At 39.8% G+C, this 19,155-nt stretch overlaps 1 protein-coding gene and 1 pseudogene across 1 annotated transcript; both read right to left on the bottom strand.

Annotated features, from left to right (window-relative positions):
* Nucleotides 1-1,312: 1,312 nt before the first annotated feature.
* On the bottom strand, nt 1,313-2,272 carry LOC102400232 (annotated as a pseudogene).
* An 11,870-nt stretch (nt 2,273-14,142) lies between these two features.
* LOC102399894 (olfactory receptor 51I2-like) lies at nt 14,143-15,256 on the bottom strand. The gene has a single exon (XM_006062008.3). It carries the CDS (start codon nt 15,214-15,216, stop codon nt 14,143-14,145), a length of 1,074 nt encoding a protein of 357 aa, XP_006062070.3. The 5' UTR covers nt 15,217-15,256.
* Nucleotides 15,257-19,155: the final 3,899 nt, after the last annotated feature.

The following is a 19,155-nucleotide window of genomic DNA, read 5'->3' on the forward strand; positions in this document are numbered from 1 at the left end:
TTTTTTTTTTAATACTCCTATTGACTTTGTGTCTTTTTACTGCTTCAGATATAAACTATTCAATCTCACTTTGTGTACTCCCTGCTTCATACCTGGATACCTGGAATTAGCCACTACTCCAAGAATCCTAGGTTTTATGTAGTGGTGAATGGTATTTAGAAGCAAATAGATACTAGTTTTGGTCACTGATGCTGGTATCATTGCTTCCAGGTACTTTCAGAAGACAGAGAAGAGAAATGTGGAGATGAAATTAAATAAAAAATTACATCTATTTTTAAAAAATTATTGACTTAGCTTTAGTTTACATTCTTTTTTCTATACTGTTGAAACAACTTCTTAAATGTTTTCCTTGCATTCTTTTTCTCCTCCACTTTCACCTTCCTAATTCGTGATACACAGTAAAGCCTGTACAAATTTTTACATTGCAGTAGCCTTTCTAAGGCTGACTTTTAAACAAAGAATGAAGACCAAATGGTCCAATCAGATCTGAAAGGTTAAAGAGGTCTCACCACTGCCTGTCATTTCCAACTCGTCTCCAGTTCTTCTCCCTCCAACACCTAACACATTATGCTGAGCCACATCTAACCACTCACTTTTTCACATCAACCAGGTAACTCCATGCCTCAGTTTTATCATTTTTTCATATTGTTTTCCATTTATTAGGTATGACCTCCTATTGCCTACATTTTCTGCCTGACAAGCTCCTACTTATCTTTCAGCCTCCTTCTTCCCTGATTCCTATCTCATTTCCTTCTGTCAAGGCAGCAAATCCACTTCTAGGCTCCTATAGCACTTTGTGTGAACCTCTCATGGCTTTATTACACATTATTATAATCGTGTGTTTAGAAGCTGCTATCTTTCAAAGTAGGGAAGAGACTACATATGGTTCATTTAAATATTTCTTATAACAACCACAGATTCTAGCATAAATAAACACTAAATTAAAAAATTGAATTTAATGAGTGGAGTAAGCAATTAGAACCGAGGAAGTCCCTGGTGGTCCAGTGGTTAGGACTTGGCACTCTCACTGCTGGAGCTCCAGGTTTCATCCGTGGTTGGGGAACTAAGATCCTGCAAGTGATACAGCACAGTGAAAAATAACAAATAAATAAATAAATAAATTAAATGTGAAGCCATAAAGACTTAAAAAAGAATCAGGACTGCGTTTCACCCATATGTATGAGGGTGATTTGCTTGTTATTCCCTTGATAATGTTCCTGGGTCAGGGATCAGAAAAATGGGCTTTCTGGACATAGGTTATAACTGTTTGACTGTGTTTTCCTTCAGATTCTGAGGCTATTTCTTGTTTCCATCAGCCTTTGCTCTTCTTGCTCAGCATCCTGAGCATGGCCTCCCTGATGGGCTTGGACTTGACACTGTAGATGACGGGGTTGAGCACAGGGGGCACCCCCAGGTACACGTAGGCAAAAAAGAGCGTGTACTATGGGGGAAAGGTGCCTCCCAAAACGGTGGATCATGGACACACCTATGACTGGGATGAAGAAAACCAGAACGGCTAAAATATGAGAAACACAAGTGTTGAGGGCCCGGATACGCTCCCTGGGAGAGGCCAGCCTCATCACTGTATGAAGAATAAGAGCACAGGACAGCACAATAAGCAAGGAGTCAAAACCCACTGTGGACAGAACCACATACAGCCCATAAATGATATTGACAGTAATGTCAGCACAGGCTCATTTCATGACATCTGCATGGAAACAGAATGAGTGGGACAGGAGGATCTTGCCAGGGCAAAAGGTCAGTCTCTTTAGTAAGAAGGGCCCTGGGAAGAGGGACACAGTGGTGTGAGCCATAATGGCCAGCCCAATCCTGATGATGACATTGTTTGTGAGGACAGAGGCATAGCGCAGGGGGTTGGAGATGGCCTCAAAGCGGTCAAACGACATGGCCAGGAGCACTGAGGACTCTACCATGGAGAAGGAGTGGAGAAATAATAATTGGATCAGACAGGCATTGAAGCCGATGAGCTGATGGTCAAACCAGAGCACAGTGTGGTGGGCATTGTGGCCAAGGTGAGGCCCATGTCGATGAGGGCCAGCATGGACAGGAAGTAGTACATGGGCTTGTGCAGGCTGGGGGTCCTCCTCACAGCCAAGAGGATCAGGCAGTTTCCAGTGAGGGCCACAGTGTACATGAAGGAGAAGAGGATGGAGATCCAGCTGTCAACGGTCTCCAGGCCTGTGATGCCAATCATCAGGAAAGCAGGTGGCTGGAAGAAGAAGATGTTGGCAAAGGAACAGGAAGCAAGCATCTTGGGAAGGCAGTTGAGGTCTCCAGAAATTTGTGACTTTTTCAATCTGGGCAGACACAAAGACATTGACCATACACCTATCATTAGGAAGATATTTATTTATGCCGTGTAGGCTCTTTCATTAATTATTTTCCATTTCTCAGCTTTTACTTTGTATTATTAACTGTTCCAAGAATGTACATACAACAACCTATATGTCATGAAAACAAATATACCATTTAGGAGATAGTATAACTTCTCTGTGATTTTCAGAAAATAAATGACTGAAATAGATTAAAGATTTAGTTCTTAATAAATGTAAATTTTATACTATTTCCACCCTTACTTCCAGTGTTTTCTTTAAATAAAGTGATGTGTGTTAGCCCTCTTGAATATATAAAAGACATTTTAAATGCTCATGATTTTTTCAGAATTTTAAAAGATTCACATAGTTATCACATGTGCTCTCATAATTACTTTGCTGATAGAGAAGGGAAATATTTTATCTAAAGTGAAAAGAGAAATTCTGAAGTCCAACAAAGGAAGAGAAAGCTGCAGCTTCCTCCTGAATTATTAAAACTATTAGAACTTGGGATCTTCTTATATTTGGAGGGTCTGAGTACAAATCCTAGGATGTTGTCTTCTTATCAAGACCCATAATGATTAATACCTAGGCTGTTAAGTACTAGGAAAGTTTTGGTAAATGAAGAGACACTTGATTCTCACCAGGTCGCTGAGAACACTGAGATATCTGGGTTCCATCTCTGCCTTGCCCAGAGAATATCTGCCTGGGTCTTTAAATGCCCCTGCAATCCAGGCTACACATTGCTTTGTAGGAATCATTTTCTCCATTCACTGAGCGTTCACCATAATGTTTAGAATACCAGCTAAATCTTTTGTTCAGCCTCTTAGCACACTCATCAAGAGGACATGATTTGTCCTTGAATGACCTCCCTGTAACCTCTCAGCACTGATCTCAGCCCTAGCTGGGAGGGCCACAGCTGCAGGAAGATGAGACCTAAGGTTCTCTTCTCCAAGTTAGAATTTCCACAGAAACCAATCAAAGATATGAATGAAAGACGTAAATTTAGGCTTATTGAGGATTCAGTGGGATCTGTCCTAGAAATATCAGTTTAGTTTCCGATTTTGGGGAAATAAATTTTCTTTTTGTTTGAAACTAACAACATTTTATATTAAAAAATTTTTTTATCTTAAAAATTTTATAGCATTTTGCCTTTTATTTTAAATTTTTATTTATTTTTTAATTGAAGGATAATTTATTTACAGAATTTTGTTGTTTCCTGTCAAACCTCAACATGAATCAGCAATAGGTATACATATATCCCCTCCCTTTTAACCTTCCTCCCATCTCCCTCCCCACCCCTCCCTTCTAGGTTGATTTTGGGGAAATACATTTTATTATCAGTTATTGGATACCTTTTGTCTTCCAGATATTAGATGTTCTATTCTCTCATATATTAGTAAATAATACCACTCAGTCTCAAAAAATGATGCAAGTATTACTGTATATTTTAAACAAATAATAAAAATGACAATAATAACAAAAAATAAAACTGAAGGGAGAGGCTTAAAGAGTTTCTCTAGGCTATGCCAGAAATGAATCCAAATTAAAATTCAGGTCTATTTGGCTTACACACTTTAAACAATCTTAAACCTCCTGTATTGGCTGTACTAGATACTGGAGATTTGTTAAATGTGGGGCTGGCAGGATCAGATTATCAAGAAAAGCTTGTTCTCTGCTGATGTTCCATGGAGATAAGATTGAGGTTCTGGAAATGAAACCCTTTCCTGTTTATCCAAATATCTTCTGCCATTTCTCTGTGACTGTTTCATTTCAGTTCAGTCGCTAAGATGTGTTTGACTCTTTGCGATCCCATTTACTGCAGCACACCAGGCCTCCTTGTCCATCAAAAATTCCTGGAGCTTGGTCAAACTCATGTCCACCAAGTCAGTGATGCCATCCAACCACCTTATCCTCTGTCGTCCCCTTCTCCTCCCAATTTCAATCTTTCCCAGCATCAGGGTCTTTTCCAATGAGTCAGTTCTTTGCATCAGGTGGCCAAAGTATTGGAGCTTCAGCTTCAGCATTAGTCCTTCCAATGAATATTCAGGACTGATTTCCTTTAGGATAGACTGACTGGATCTCCTTGAGGTCCAAGGGACTCTAATAAGTCTTCTTCAACACCATAGTTCAAAAGCATCAATTCTTCAGTGCTCAGCTTTTTTTATAGGTCCAACTCTCACATCCATATATGATTCCTGGAGAAACCATACTTTTGACTTGATGGATCTTTGTCAGCAAAGCAATGTCTCTGCTTTTTAATATGCAGTCTAGGTTTGTCAAAGCTTTTCTTCTATGGAGCACATGTCTTTTAATTTCATGGCAGCAGTCACCATCTACAGTGATTTTGGAGCCCCCAAAAATAAAGTCTGTCACTATTTCCATTGTTTCCCCATCTATTTGTCATGAAGTAATGGGACTGGATCTTAGTTTTTTGAATGTTGAGTTTCAAACCAGCTTTTTCACTCTCCTCTTTCACCTTCATCAAGAGGCTTTTAAGTTCCTCTTTGCTGTCTGTCATAAGTGTAGTGTCATCTGCATACCTGAGGTTATTGATATTTCTCCTGGCAATCTTGATTCCAGCTTGTGCTTCATCCAGGCCAGCATTTTGCATGATGTACTTTGCATATAAGTTAAATAAACAGGGTGACAATATACAGCCTTGATGTACTCCTTTCCTATTTGGAACTAGTTTGTTGTTCCATGTCCAGTTCTAATTGTTGCTTCCTGACCTGCATACAGATTTCTCAGGAAGCAGGTCAGGTGGTCTGGTATTCCCATCTCTTCCAGAATTTTCCACAGCTTGTTGTGATCTATATAGTTAAAGGCTTTGGGGTAATCAATAAAATAGAAATACATGTTTTTCTGGAAATCTCTTGCTTTTTCTATGATCTAATGGATGTTGGCAATTTGATCCTTAGTTCCTCTGCCTTTTCTAAATCCAGATTGAACATCTGAAAGTTTTTGGTTCACATACTGTTGAAGCCTAGCTTGGAGAATTTTGAGTATTATTTTGCTAGTGTGTGAGATGCGTGCAATTGTGCAGTACTTTGAACATTCTCTGGTATTGCTTTTCTTTGGGATTGGATTGAAAACTGACCTTTTCCAGTCCTGTGGCCACTGCTGAAGTTTCCAAATTTGCTGGCATATTGAGTGCAGCACTTTCACAGCATCATCTTTTAGAATTTGAAATAGCTCAACTGTAATTTCATCACCTCCACTAGCTTTGTTCATAGTGATGCTTCAGAAGGCCCACTTGACTTCGTATTCCAGGATGTCTGGCTCTAGGTGAGTGATCACACCATCGTAATTATCTAGGTTGTGAAGATCTTTTTTGTATAGTTCTGTGTATTCTTGCCACCTCTTAATATCTTCTGCTTCTGTTAGATCCATACCATTTCTGTCCTTTATGGTGCCCATCTTTGCATGAAATGTTCCCTTGGTATCTCTGATTTTCTTGAAGAGATCTCTAGTCTTTCCCATTCTGTTGTTCTCCTCTATTTCTTTGCACTGATTACTGAGGAAGGCTTTCTTATCTCTCCTTGCTGTTCTTTGGAACTCTGCATTCAAATGGATGTATCTTTCCTTTTCTCCTTTGCCTTTCACATCTTTTATTTTCTCAGCTATTAGTAAGGCCTCCTCAGACAATCATTTTGCCTTTTTGAATTTCTTTTTCTTGGGGATGGTCTTGATCACTGCCTTCTGTAGAGTGTCATGAGCCTCTGTCCACAGTTCTTCAGGCACTCTGTCTATCAGATTTAATCCCTTGAATCTATTTGTCACTTTCACTGTATAATCATAAGTGATTTGATTTAGGTCATACTTGAATGGTCTAGTGGTTTTCCCTACTTTCTTCAGTTTAAGATTGAATTTTGCAATAAGGAGTTTTATGATCTGAGCCATATGAGTCCATAATCTGAGTTCAGGATCCTGGTGTTGTTTTTGCTGACTGTATAGAGGTTCTCCATCTTTGGCTGCAAAGCATATAATCATTGTGATTTCAGTATTGACCATCTGGTAATGTCCATGTGTAGAGTCATCTCTTGTGTTGTTGGAAGAGGGTGTTTGCTGTGACCAATGTGTTCTCTTGGCAAAACTCTGTTAGCCTTTGCTCTAAGCAGGGCAAAGGCTGTGACCTTTTAGAGCCTTCTTATAAAGTCATTTGCCTTTTATTGTGCTAATTATCTCCTTGGTTTTACTTTTCTCTTCACTAATCCCAGGCATATTTCTTCAGCTCTTAGTTCATCTCACTGTTCTGATTTTGATGATTTCATAAATTTCTATCCTCTTTTTTTTTTCAGGGATAATCAATAAATGAACAAGAAAATGAATAATTGAATGAAGACAGTAATTTTATTACCCAGTTCTTCTTCACTCAGTCCATTAACATAGCATGTCAAAGGTCCATATGTTCACAACTTAAGGTATATACTTTGTATATAGTAAAGACCAGTGGTTTCTTCAGATTAATACAATTCAGTTCAGTTCAGTTCAGTCACTCAGTCGTGTCCGACTCTTCGTGACCCCATGAATCGCAGCATGCCAGGCCTCCCTGTCCATCACCAACTCCCGGAGTTCACTCAGACTCACGTCCATCGAGTCAGTGATGCCATCCAGCCATCTCATCCTTTGTCATCCCCTTCTCGTCCTGTCCCCAATCCCTCCCAGCATCAGAGTCTTTTCCAATGAGTCAGCTCTTCGCATGAGGTGGCCAAAGTACTGGAGTTTCAGCTTTAGCATCATTCCTTCCAAAGAAATCCCAGGGCTGATCTCCTTCAGAATGGACTGGTTGGATCTCCTTGCAGTCCAAGGGACTCTCAAGAGTCTTCTCCAACATCACAGTTCAAAAGCATCAATTCTTCGGTACTCAGCCTTCTTCACAGTCCAACTCTCACATCCATACATGACCACAGGAAAAACCATAACCTTGACTATATGGAATTGTTATTATTAACTAATTTCATTTGGATTTGCTTAGTATCAATCCAGGAGTTGGCGGCGCAAACCAAATAGAATGTGTCAGCTCTCCATTTAATTTGAAGGAATCTGAGGATTAATTTTGGAGAAGGAAATGGCAACCCACTCTAGTATTCTTGCATAGAGAATCCTGTACACAGAGGAGCCTGGTGGGCTGCTGTCCATGGGGTCACATACAGTCAGACATGACTGAAGTGACTTAGCATGCATGCATGCATTGGAGAAGGAAATGGCAATCCACTCCAGTGGAGAATCCCAGGGACGGAGGAGCCTGGTGGGCTGCTGTCTATGGGGTCACACAGAGTTGGACATGACTGAAGCGAATTAGCAGCAGAAGCAGCAGCAGAGGATTAATTTTATCTGGGATTAATGTCACAGTTCTCTTTCTTTCATCCTGCATTAATTCATCTATTATTGAATTACTCTTAAATCCTTTGTCTTGAACTTGCTTTTTTCCACAGTTGATATGTAGGTCCCATGCAACTGTGGGTATTTGTGTGATCTATTACTCTTGGCTATGGTAGCAGGATCCAAATGGTAACTTAAGCTGAACATTACAAGAAGTTTAGAGCTTAAGGGGTTAAAATTATAGTATACCCCTTAAGGAAAATTGCCAAAAATTATGAGTAACTCTTATACAACCAAGCCAATTCCTCCCTTACATCCAGATAATGACCTTTTTACCTGCTTTCTGTGTATATTAGTGATATGAGGAAATAATATTGGAAAAGATTCTCTGTGGTTTAGAAAAATAAAGGGAAGGCTTTTTTCCCCACTCTTATTTTACTAAAATGTCTATTTTAGTAGCCAAGTTGGATTGAGATGTTTTGTGCTTCCCATGTGGTTCAGAATTTTAAAATAAATCACTTTAACCTGGAATCAGACCAGATTTAGTCTTCTATTATTATCTCCAGGACACTAAAAGGTCAAAGATATTTTAAATTATAGCTCTCCCCTGAGGAATTCCATCCTTTCCACTTTAGCACTCTAGGATTCTGTTATCTTCTGACTCCGTGTGTCTGGGAAAGTCAAATAGCCTAGAAGCAAAAGGTTGAATCCACCATACTTTCTTTGCTGCTGCTGCTGCTAAGTCGCTTCAGTCGTGTCCAACTCTGTGCAACCCCATAGATGGCAACCCACCAGGCTCCCCCGTCCCTGGGATTCTCCAGGCAAGAACACTGGAGTGGGTTGCCATTTCCTTCTCCAATGCATGAAAGTGAAAAGTGAAAGTGAAGTCGCTCAGTCTTTACTTGAACTCAAAATCAAGTGCATACAGATGGTCAAGAGACACATGAAAAGATGCTCAACATCACTAATTATTAGAGAAATGCAGATAAAAACTACAGGGAAGCATCACCTCACACTGGTCAGATGGTCATCTTCAAAACATTGGCAAACAATAAATGCTAGATAGGATGTGGAGAAAAGGGAAATCTCCAGTACTTGATGAGAATGTATGTTAATACAGCCCCTATGGAGAACAGTATGAATATTCCTTAAAAAACTGAAAATAGAACTACCCTATGACCCAGCAATACCACTACTGGGTATATACCCAGAGAAAACCATTATTCAAAAAGACACATGCAGTCCAATATTCATTGCAGCACTATTTACAGTAGCCAGGACATGGAATCAACCTAAATGTCCATTGATAGATGAATGGATAAAGAAGATGTGGTGCATACATATTATGGAATATTTCTGAGTCATAAAAAGAAGTGAAACTGGGTCATTTGTAGATATGTGGATGGACGTAGGGTTTGTCATACTGACTGAAGTAAGAAAGTGAAAAACAAATATCATATGGTAACGCATATATGTGGAATCTAGAAAAATGGTACAGATGAACCTATTTTCAGGGCAGGAATAGAGATCCAGACATAGAGTATGGATATGTGGACTTGGGGGGAGTATATCTACAGTACAGCACAAGGAGCTCAGCTCAGCACTCTGTGGTGACCCAGACGGGTTGAATGAGGGGGTGTGGGTGGGAGGTATAAAATCGAGGACAAACATAAAACTGATTCACTTCATTGCACAGTAGAAACCAACACAATATTGTAAAACAACTATATACTCCCCGCCGAAAAAAGTCAAGTGCTTTTCTTTTTCCTACCAGAAAAAGAGAGAAATAAACATGATAATTATGTGACATCATGAAGGTGCTATCTAATGCTATGATGTAACAATTTTGCATTATTTAAGCCAAGTGCTCTTCTAAGAGTTTCTTCTTACTCAGAAAACATGGGAAAGACAAACTCATAGAGAGAATTGAGACAGCAAGCAAATATCCAGATCATCCACAGGATGCTCTCTGAGGTGAATATTAAGATACCTTTATATTGATACCTTACTTAGAGAAATAAAAAGGTACTAATCTGCTTGGACACAGAGTCTGGGTTTCTGCATAATTATCTGAATTAGACAGTCTCTATGCTGCAGGAAAGTAGTCTCTTTCACTTCTTTTTCCCTACTGGCGGGGGTGTGTGGAGGGGTATGGGTGTAGGATCTGGCATTTATGGGAAGGCTGGCCTCCTTCCTTTCCTTCCTACTCTTGACATGTGCTCATTCTCCATCTCAATGGCTCTTCCACATGAAAGCAGCTGATCGAGAGGGCATCTCAGATTCTCTCACCAGGCCCCCCCTACTAAATAACATGTGTATGAAGGGTTGTATCTGGGCCCCAAGGTACTCACCCTGCTTGTTGTTGCAGCCTTCTCTACTGTTCCTCATTCTGAAGGAGCCCAGAAAATCTCTGCAACTAAGACCCTACTTTATACTTGGTGCCGTGAGCTGCTGCTCCCCAGGGACATCCCAGCGATAGGCCACAGAGGACAGTCTCAGCTTAGTCTTTCCTGGGCAATGGAAAATGTGCAAAATATGTATTTTTGTTTGGAAAGTTATATTATTGCGCACCTGATTTGGGAAGGAGAGGGCTAGAATCATGCTTTCTAGGCTCATCCCTGCTACCACATCTGTAGGAGATTTTACTTGGCACTTCAAACTTTTTTTTTTTTTTAACTATGTCTTTTAGTATGTGAAGTCACACAGAATACTTCCTGGTCCCTCCAAGTGACCCTTACAGACACTCAGGTGAGTTGTGCTTATCTCTCTGTGCTCTCTTCTTGGTTCCTAGGGTTGTTCTTGCAGGTTAAGCAGATCCACTTCTGTGTCTGTTTTTCCTGGGATTTTATGAAAGCACCATCATGTTTCATAGCAACTATGGATAAAGTAACCTGGGAGGACAGATGGGGAATAAATGGCTTAAGACACAGAGAGATGAATGGGGGAAGACATGGGCGCTCATCTGTGTCTCTGGACTTGTGTTTTAGAGATGCAGCATGCTATCCTACCCAGAACATTGTGCTTGCCATCTTGTTCCATCCCCAGGGGCTTCCTTTACCTCTAATAGAGTGAAAACAATACTGAAAGCATGAAGAGGCCCCAGAGCCAACATGCAGAAGCATCTGTGTGTGTGTGTGTGTATGTGTGTTACAGCTTTATTGAGGTATAATTAATGTACAGAAAACTGAATTTCTTTAATTTATCTAATTAGATCCATTTGAACATCCCTATATACCCTTAAAATCATTCCTTACAATCAAGGTGAGAGACATCCATCACCTCCAAATGTTTCCTTGTTGCAAATGGCTGGATTTTCTTTTTAAAGGCCAAGTAATAATCCACGTTATGTGTATACCACATTTTCTTTATCCATTCTTCTGTTGATGGACATTTGGGTTGTTTCACTATCTTGGCTATTGTGAATAATGCTGAAACGAATATGGGAGTTCTAGATATGTAAGGAATGTATTCCCAACTTAATATAGGACATATATGACAAGCCCATAACTTAAATTATACTCAATAGTAAAAACTGAAACATTTTTCTCATGAATGAGAATTGGAAACAAGGGAAGTATGCTCATTTTTTCTACTTCTATTCAATATAGTATTAAAATCCAAGCCAAAGTAGTGACTTAAGGAAAGGAAATAAAGAGCTCCAACTGGAAAATTAGAAATAAAATTATCTGTTTGCAGGCTACACAATCTTATGTATTCAAAATCCCCAAAGCTCTATAAGAAAACAGTTTACAATAAATTCAAGAAAGTTTCAGGGTACAAAATTAGTACACAAAATCAGTTTTGTTTTTATTATACTAACAATCAATTATCCAAAATGGACAATAAGAAAAAATAATATGTTTTACAATAGAATCAAAGAAAATAAAATACTTAGGAATTCACTTAACTAAAGAGGTGACAGACTTGTACACTGAAAACTATAAATCACTGAAGAAGACAATAAATAAATGAAAGTACACTTTATGTTCATGGATTGGAAGAGTTAATATTGTCAAAGTGTGCATTTTACCCCCAGATGATCTGCAAAGTCAATGAAAGTTATATAAAAATCTCAATGATACCTTTTACAGAAATAGAAAAAAGTCCTAAAATTCATATGGAATCATAAAAGACCCCCAATAGTCAAAGCAGACTTGAATTAGAAGAACAAAGCTGGAGGCATCACATACTTTCTGGTTTCGAAATATATTACAAATCTGTAGCAATTTAAAACAGTATGGTACTGGTATAAGCTTCCCTTCTGGCTTAGCTGGTAAAGAATATGCATGTAATGTGGGAGACCTGGGTTCAATCCCTGGGTTGGGAAGATCCCCTGGAGAAGGGAAAGGCTACCTACTCCAGTATTATGGCCTAGAATTCCATGAACTGTAGTCCTTGGGTTCACAAAGAGTCAGACACGACTGAATGACTTTCACTTTCACTGGTATAAAACCTGTCTTGTACAATAGAAATCCAAACTCACCCATATATACTCAACTACTTTTTAATGAGAATCCCAAGAATATACAATGAGGAAAGGACATTCTCTTTGACAAGTATGTTGGGAAAATTGGATGTCCTCATTCAAATGAATAAAATTGAACCAGATCTCACATTATATACAAAAGTTAACTCAAAATGGATTAAATATTTGACCATAATAAACTATAAAACTAGTAGAAGAAAACTTGGGGGAAAACTTCATGTAACTGGACTTGGCAATGACCTATGAAATAATGAAACCAAAATCACAAGCAACAAAAGCAAAATTAGACAAGTGGGGATACATCAAACTAAAAAATTATTGCCCAGGAAAGGAAACACTATTAGCAGAGTGAAAAGGCAATCCATGGAAAAGAGAAAATATTTGCAAAGTACATATCTGATAAAGGATTAAAATTAGCAATATATAAGGGACTCCTGTAACTCAAGAACAAAAATATAACCTGACTAAAAAATGGGCAAAGGAACTGAAGAGCCATTTCTTTGAAGAAATACTAATAGGTATATAAAAAGCAACTTGCAAAACAAGTAGCAACTAAACTTGCTACTTTTTAGGAAAAAGCAAATCAAAACCACAAAGAGATGTCGCCTCACAACTATCACTAAAAAAATAAGATAACAAGCATTGTTGAGGATGTGGAGAATATGGAACCTTCTGCATCATTGGTGATAATGTAAACTGGTGCAGCTACTAAAAAAAATAGTATGGAGCTTCCTTAAAAAATTAAATATGGAGCCACTATATCATCTAACTATCACTTCTGAATATATACCCACCAAAATGGACACCAGGATGTAAATGATATGTGCAGTAGCATCTTAAGAGAATATGTCAAAACATAGGTTTCTGCGGCTGTTAAGTCGCTTCAGTCATATCCGACTCTGTGCGACCCCATAGACGGCAGCCCACCAGGCTCTTTGTCCTTGGGATTCTCCAGGCAAGAACACTAGAGTGGGTTGCCATTTCCTTCTCCAATGCATGAAAGTGAGAAGTGAAAGTGAAATCGCTCAGTCGTGTCTGACTTTTACCGACCTCATGGACTGCAGCCTACCAGGCCCCTCCGTCTATGGGATTGTCCAGGCAAGCCTCTAAACCCTGCATAAATTTACCTGCTCCTTGATTTTCTGCCAGTGCAGCTGACAATGCAGAAAGTGCCTACCTCAGTGGTCTCTTTGTGATGACTTTGGTTAGGTGTTCCTAACCCAGGGACATGGAATTTTAAGAGATGAGGAAGAAGTGAATGATGTGTAATTAAAATATAGAGCCTCTGAAATTAGAATCTCAGGTGACAGTCAAAGGCCAGAGAAAGGCCATTTTCATGCAAGGAGGTACACTTTTGGAGCAAGGAATGTCCATTGGATCCATAGCTCTGAAGAGCTTTACTACATTTTCGTTGCCTCTAGCACACACACACACACACACACACACACACACACACACAAACACACATTATGCTGAGCCACATCTGACCACTCACCTTTCCTCAAGCAACCAGATAACTCCACACCTCAGTTTATTCACTTTTACAATCTTTTCCAGTGATTATGTATGACCTCCCCTTGCCTTCCTGACAACTGACTCACCTTTTAGCCTCCTTCCTTGACTCCTTTCTCATTTTCTCCTGGCAAGGGAGCAACCTTCTTTCACATTCCTATAACTCTTTGTGTGAAACTCTCACAGCCTTATTATACTTACTGTAATTGTGTATTTAGAGCTTCTATCTGTCAATGGAGGGAAGAGACTCCCTATGGTTCATTTAATATTATTCCTTATAACAACTACAGAGTCTTGCACAAGTAAGTTCTGAATGAAAAAGCTGAGGTTAATGAGTGAAGTAAAGAATCAAGACTGTTTTTCACCCATGTGTCATTCTCTTGATAATGTCTCTGGGTCAGGGCTCAGTATAAGGGCTTTCTGGACATAGGTTATAACTGTTTGATTGTGTTTTCCCTCAGATTCTGAGGTTATTTCTTGACTTCATCAGCCTTTCCTCTTCTCTCTCAGCACTCTGAGCATGGCCTCCCTGATGGGCTTGGACTTGACACTGTAGATGACGGGGTTGAGCACAGGGGGCACCCCCAGGTACACGTAGGCAACAAGGGCGTGTACTATGGGGGGAAGGTGTCTCCCAAAACGGTGGATCATGGACACACCTATGACTGGGATGAAGAAAACCAGAACGGCTAAAGTATGAGAAACACAAGTGTTGAGGGCCCGGATACGCTCCCTGGGAGAGGCCAGCCTCATCACTGTATGAAGAATAAGGGTGTAGGACAGCACAATAAGCAAGGAGTCTATTCCCATCGTGGACAGAACCACATACAGCCCATAAATGATATTGACAGTAATGTCAGCACAGGCTCGTTTCATGACATCTGCATGGAAACAGAATGAGTGGGACAGGAGGATCTTGCCAGGGCAAAAGGTCAGTCTCTTTAGTAAGAAGGGCAATGGGAAGAGGGACACAGTGGCTCGGGCCACAATGGCCAGCCCAATCCTGATGATGACATTGTTTGTGAGGACAGAGGCATAGCGCAGGGGGTTGGAGATGGCCACAAAGCGATCAAATGACATGGCCAGGAGCACCGAGGACTCCACCACAGAGAAGAAGTGGAGGAAGAACATCTGGACCAGACAGGTGTTGAAACCAATGAGCCGATGGTCAAACCAGAGCACAGCCAGTGTGGTGGGCATTGTGGCCAAGGTGAGGCCCATGTCGGTGAGGGCCAGCATGGACAGGAAGTAGTACATGGGCTGGTGCAGGCTGGGGGTCCTCCTCAGAGCCAAGAGGATCAGGCAGTTTCCTGTGAGGGCCGCAGTGTACATGGAGAAGAAGAGGATGGAGATCCAGCCATGAATATCCTCCAGGCCTGGGATGCCAATCATCAGGAAAGCATGTGGCTGGAAGAAGGAGATGTTGGCAAAGGACCAGGAAGGGAACATCCTTAGGGGCCAGATGAGGACTCCAGAAATCGTGACTTTTTCAATATGGACAGACACAAAGACACTGACCCGACACCTGTCAATAGGCAGATAATTATGCTGCGTAGGCATTTTCACTATTTATTTTCCATTTCTCAGCTTTTACTTTATATTATTAACTGTTCTAGGAATGTACATACATTAGCCAATGTGTCATCAAAACAAATACGGCATGTAAGAGATAGTGTAAATTTTCTATGGTTACCAGAAAATAAATGACTGAAATGGATTTAGTTTTTACTAAATATAAAAAAATACAATATTGTAAAGTTTAAAAATAAAATAAAATTAAAAAAAGTAAATTTTATACAATTTCTACCCTTCCATCCAATGTTTTCTTTAAATAAATTGATGTGTGTTAGCAGAAGGCAATGGCAATCCACTCCAGTACTCTTGCCTGGAAAATCCCATGAATGGAGGAGCCTGGCAGGCTACAGTTCATGGGATTGCTACGAGTCGGATACAACTGAGAGACTTCACTTTCACTTTTCACTTTCAAGCATTGGAGAAGGAAATGGCAATCCACTCCAGTTTCTTGCGGGGAGAATCCCAGGGACAGGGGAGCCTGGTGGGCTGCCGTCTATGGGGTCGCACAGAGTTGGACACAACTGAAGCGACTTAGCAGCAGCAGCAGCAGCAACAGCACTCTTTAATATGTACAGCACATTGAAAATGCTCATGATCATTGTCATCCTCCTCCCTGTATCCTTGTTCTTATACTTATTCAATTGAGAATGAATTTTGTTATATTTTAAATGATATTATATATTAAGTGATTAAGCCTTTCCCTCAGGGGATCTTCCCAACCCAAGGATTGAACTGAGGTCTCCTGCATTGCAGGTGATTTCTTTACCAGCTGGCCAAAAGGGAAGCCCAAGAATACTGCGGTAGGTAGCCTATTTGTTCTCCAGGGGATCTTCCCAACCGAGGAATCGAACAGGGGTCTTCTGCATTGCAGGTGAATTCTTTATCAACTGAGCCATCAGGGAAGCCCGATTTCACATAGTTATCACATGTTCTCTCATAATTACTTTGCTGATAGAGAAATGAAATATTCTATCTCAAGTGAAAAGAGAAATTACAAAGGAAGAGAAAACTGCAGCGTTTTCCTAAACTATTAGAACCTGAGATTTTCTTGTGTTTGGCGTGTCTGAGTACAAATCCTAGGACACTGTCTTCTAATCAAGATCCAGTAATGATAAATACCTAGGCTGAAAATTATATTAAGTACTAAGAAACTTTGGTAAATGAAGAGACACTTGATTCTCACCAGGTCCCTGAGAACATTTAGGAATTTGGGGTCCAGCTCTGCCTTGCCCAGACAATATCTGTCTGGGTCATTGGGTGCCTTTGCAATCCAGGCTACAAGTTGCTAAACAGAAATCATTCGCACACTCCATTCATTGAATATTTGCCATAGTTTTTAGAATACCAGCTAAACCTTTTGTTCAGCCTCTTAGCACACTCATCTGGAAGACTTGATTTGTCCTTGAATGGCCTCCCTGTAATCTCTGATCATTGACCTCAGCCCAAGCTGGGAGGGCCACAGCTGCAGGAGGACAAGACCTAAGGTTCTCTTCTCCAAGTTAGAATTTCCACAGAAGCCAACTGAAGACATAAATCAGGGACATAAGTTTAGGTTCTTTAGGGGTTCAGTGGGATCTGTACTACTAGTGTCACAAAATTTTAGCGTCTGATCTTGAGCTGGTGGCTCACCAGTAAAGAATCCACCTGCAATGCAGGGGACATGTGCAAGAGACACGGGTTTGATCCCTGGGTTGGGAAGATTCCCCTGCAGAAGGAAATGGCAACCTACTCCAGTATTCTTTCCTGGAATATCCCACAGGCAGAAGAGCCTGGTGGTCAACAATCCATGGGGTTGCAAAAGAGTTAAACATGACTGAGTGACTCAACAACAACAAAACAATGCTGAGCAAATTAACTTCCTAATTTAACACTTACTGAAGCTCTTGTGTTCTAGATGTTAGACCCCCAACATTCTTGTTTGTGAATATCTCTCTGTCTCAAAAAAAAAAAAAAAGATATAAAGTAAGTGTTCCTATATCTTTTTAACAAATAATAAAAGTTATAGGGACTTCATTGGTGATCCAGTCCTTAAGACTTTACCATCCACAGAGGGTGGATGCTCCCTGCTTGGGAGCAAAAATGCCACATGCTTTGTGGCCAAAGAAGCAATACATAAAACAGAAACAATATTGCAACAAATTTAATAAACACTTTAAAAGTGGTACACACTAAAAAAAAAAAAAAAGGAAAATGAATACATTAAACTGGAAGGAAGAGGCTTAGAGAGTTTTTCTAGCCTGTGCCAGGAAAGAGACCAAATTCAAACTCAGGTCTATTTGGCTTATATGCTTTCAACAGTCTTAAACCTCCTGTATTGGCCATGGGCTAGATTCTGGAGGTTTGTTAAGTGTGGGGCTGGCAGGTCAAATTATCAAGAAGAGATTGTTCTCTTCTGATGTTCCATGTTAATAAGACTGAAGTTTCTCCAAATGAAGCCCCTTCCTGTTTCTCCAAAAATCTTAATTCTCATTGTTACCTTGTGTGTCCTTCTTACAAAGCCATTTGCCTTTTGCTGTGCTAATTATCTCCTTGCTCCTGCTTTTCTTTTCACTAATCCAAGAAATATTTCTTCACTCTCATTCCATCTTACTGTTCTGAATTTGATGATTTCATAAATTTCTATCCTCTTTTTTTCAGGGATAATCAGTTAATAAACAAGAAAATGAATGATTGAATGAAAATACCTTAATTTCATTTTCTAGTTCCCCTTATCTCAACCCTTAACATGGTACCTCATAGGTCCATACGTTCACAACTTAAACTATATACTTTGTATAAAGATCAGTGGTTTCTTCAGCTACTATTTATTATTATCCAATTTTATTTGGATTTACTTAGGATCCACCCAGGAAATACTCTGTCATTGGCAGCATAAATCAAAATAGAATGTGTCAGCTCTCCATTTAATTTGAAGGAATCAGGATTAATTTTATCTGGGATTAATGTCACAGTTCTCTTTCTTTCATTCTGCATTAATTGATCTATTATTGAATTATTCTCAAATCCCTATCTTTGAACTTGACTTTTTACATAGTTGATATGTAGGTACCATGCAACTGTAGGCATTTATGTGATCTATTACTCTTGGCTGTAGTAGCAGGATCCAAAGGTAATTTAAGCTGAACATTATAAGAAGTTCAGAGCTTAAGGGGTTAAAATTATAGTATACTACCTAAGGCATATTTTGAGCAAATCTTGTACAACCAAGCCAATTTCTCCTTTATATCCAGATAATGACCTTTCTACCTTTCTTTTGTTAATATATATTACATTGTTATGAGGAGTCTAATATTGATACTTTTGAACTGTGGTGCTGGAGAAGACTCTTGAGAGTCCCTTGGACAGCAAGGAGATCCAACCAGTCCATCCTAAAGGAAATCAGTCCCAACTATTCATTAGAAGGATTGATGCTGAAGCTGAAACTCCAATACTTTGGCCACCTGATGCAAAGAACTGACTCATTTGAAAAGACCTTGAGAATCCCATGGATGGAGGAGCCTGGTAGGCTACAGTCCACAGGGTTGCAAAGAGTAGGACATGACTGAGTAACTTCACTTCACTTCACTTATTCTGATGCTGGGAAAGATTGAAGGCAGGAGGAGAAGGGGGCAACAGAGGATGAGTTGGTTGGATGGCATCAATGGACATGAGTTTGAGTAAACTCCAGGAGTTGGTGACAGACAGGGAAGCCTGGTGTGCTGCAGTCCATGGGGTCACAAATAGTCAACACAACTAAGTGACTGAACTGAACTGAACTGAACTGAACATTGGGAAAGATTCTTTGTGTTGAAAGAAAGGAAAGGCTTTTTTTCTCCCTGTTCTTTTACTAAAATGCCTATTTTAGTAGCTAAGTTGGATTGATATGTTTCTTGCTTCCCATGTCATTCAGAATTTTGTAATAAATAACTTTAACCTGGAATCAGA

This window comes from Bubalus bubalis, chromosome 16 (assembly GCF_019923935.1).
Source record: "Bubalus bubalis isolate 160015118507 breed Murrah chromosome 16, NDDB_SH_1, whole genome shotgun sequence".
NCBI classification, from domain to species: Eukaryota; Metazoa; Chordata; class Mammalia; order Artiodactyla; family Bovidae; genus Bubalus; species Bubalus bubalis.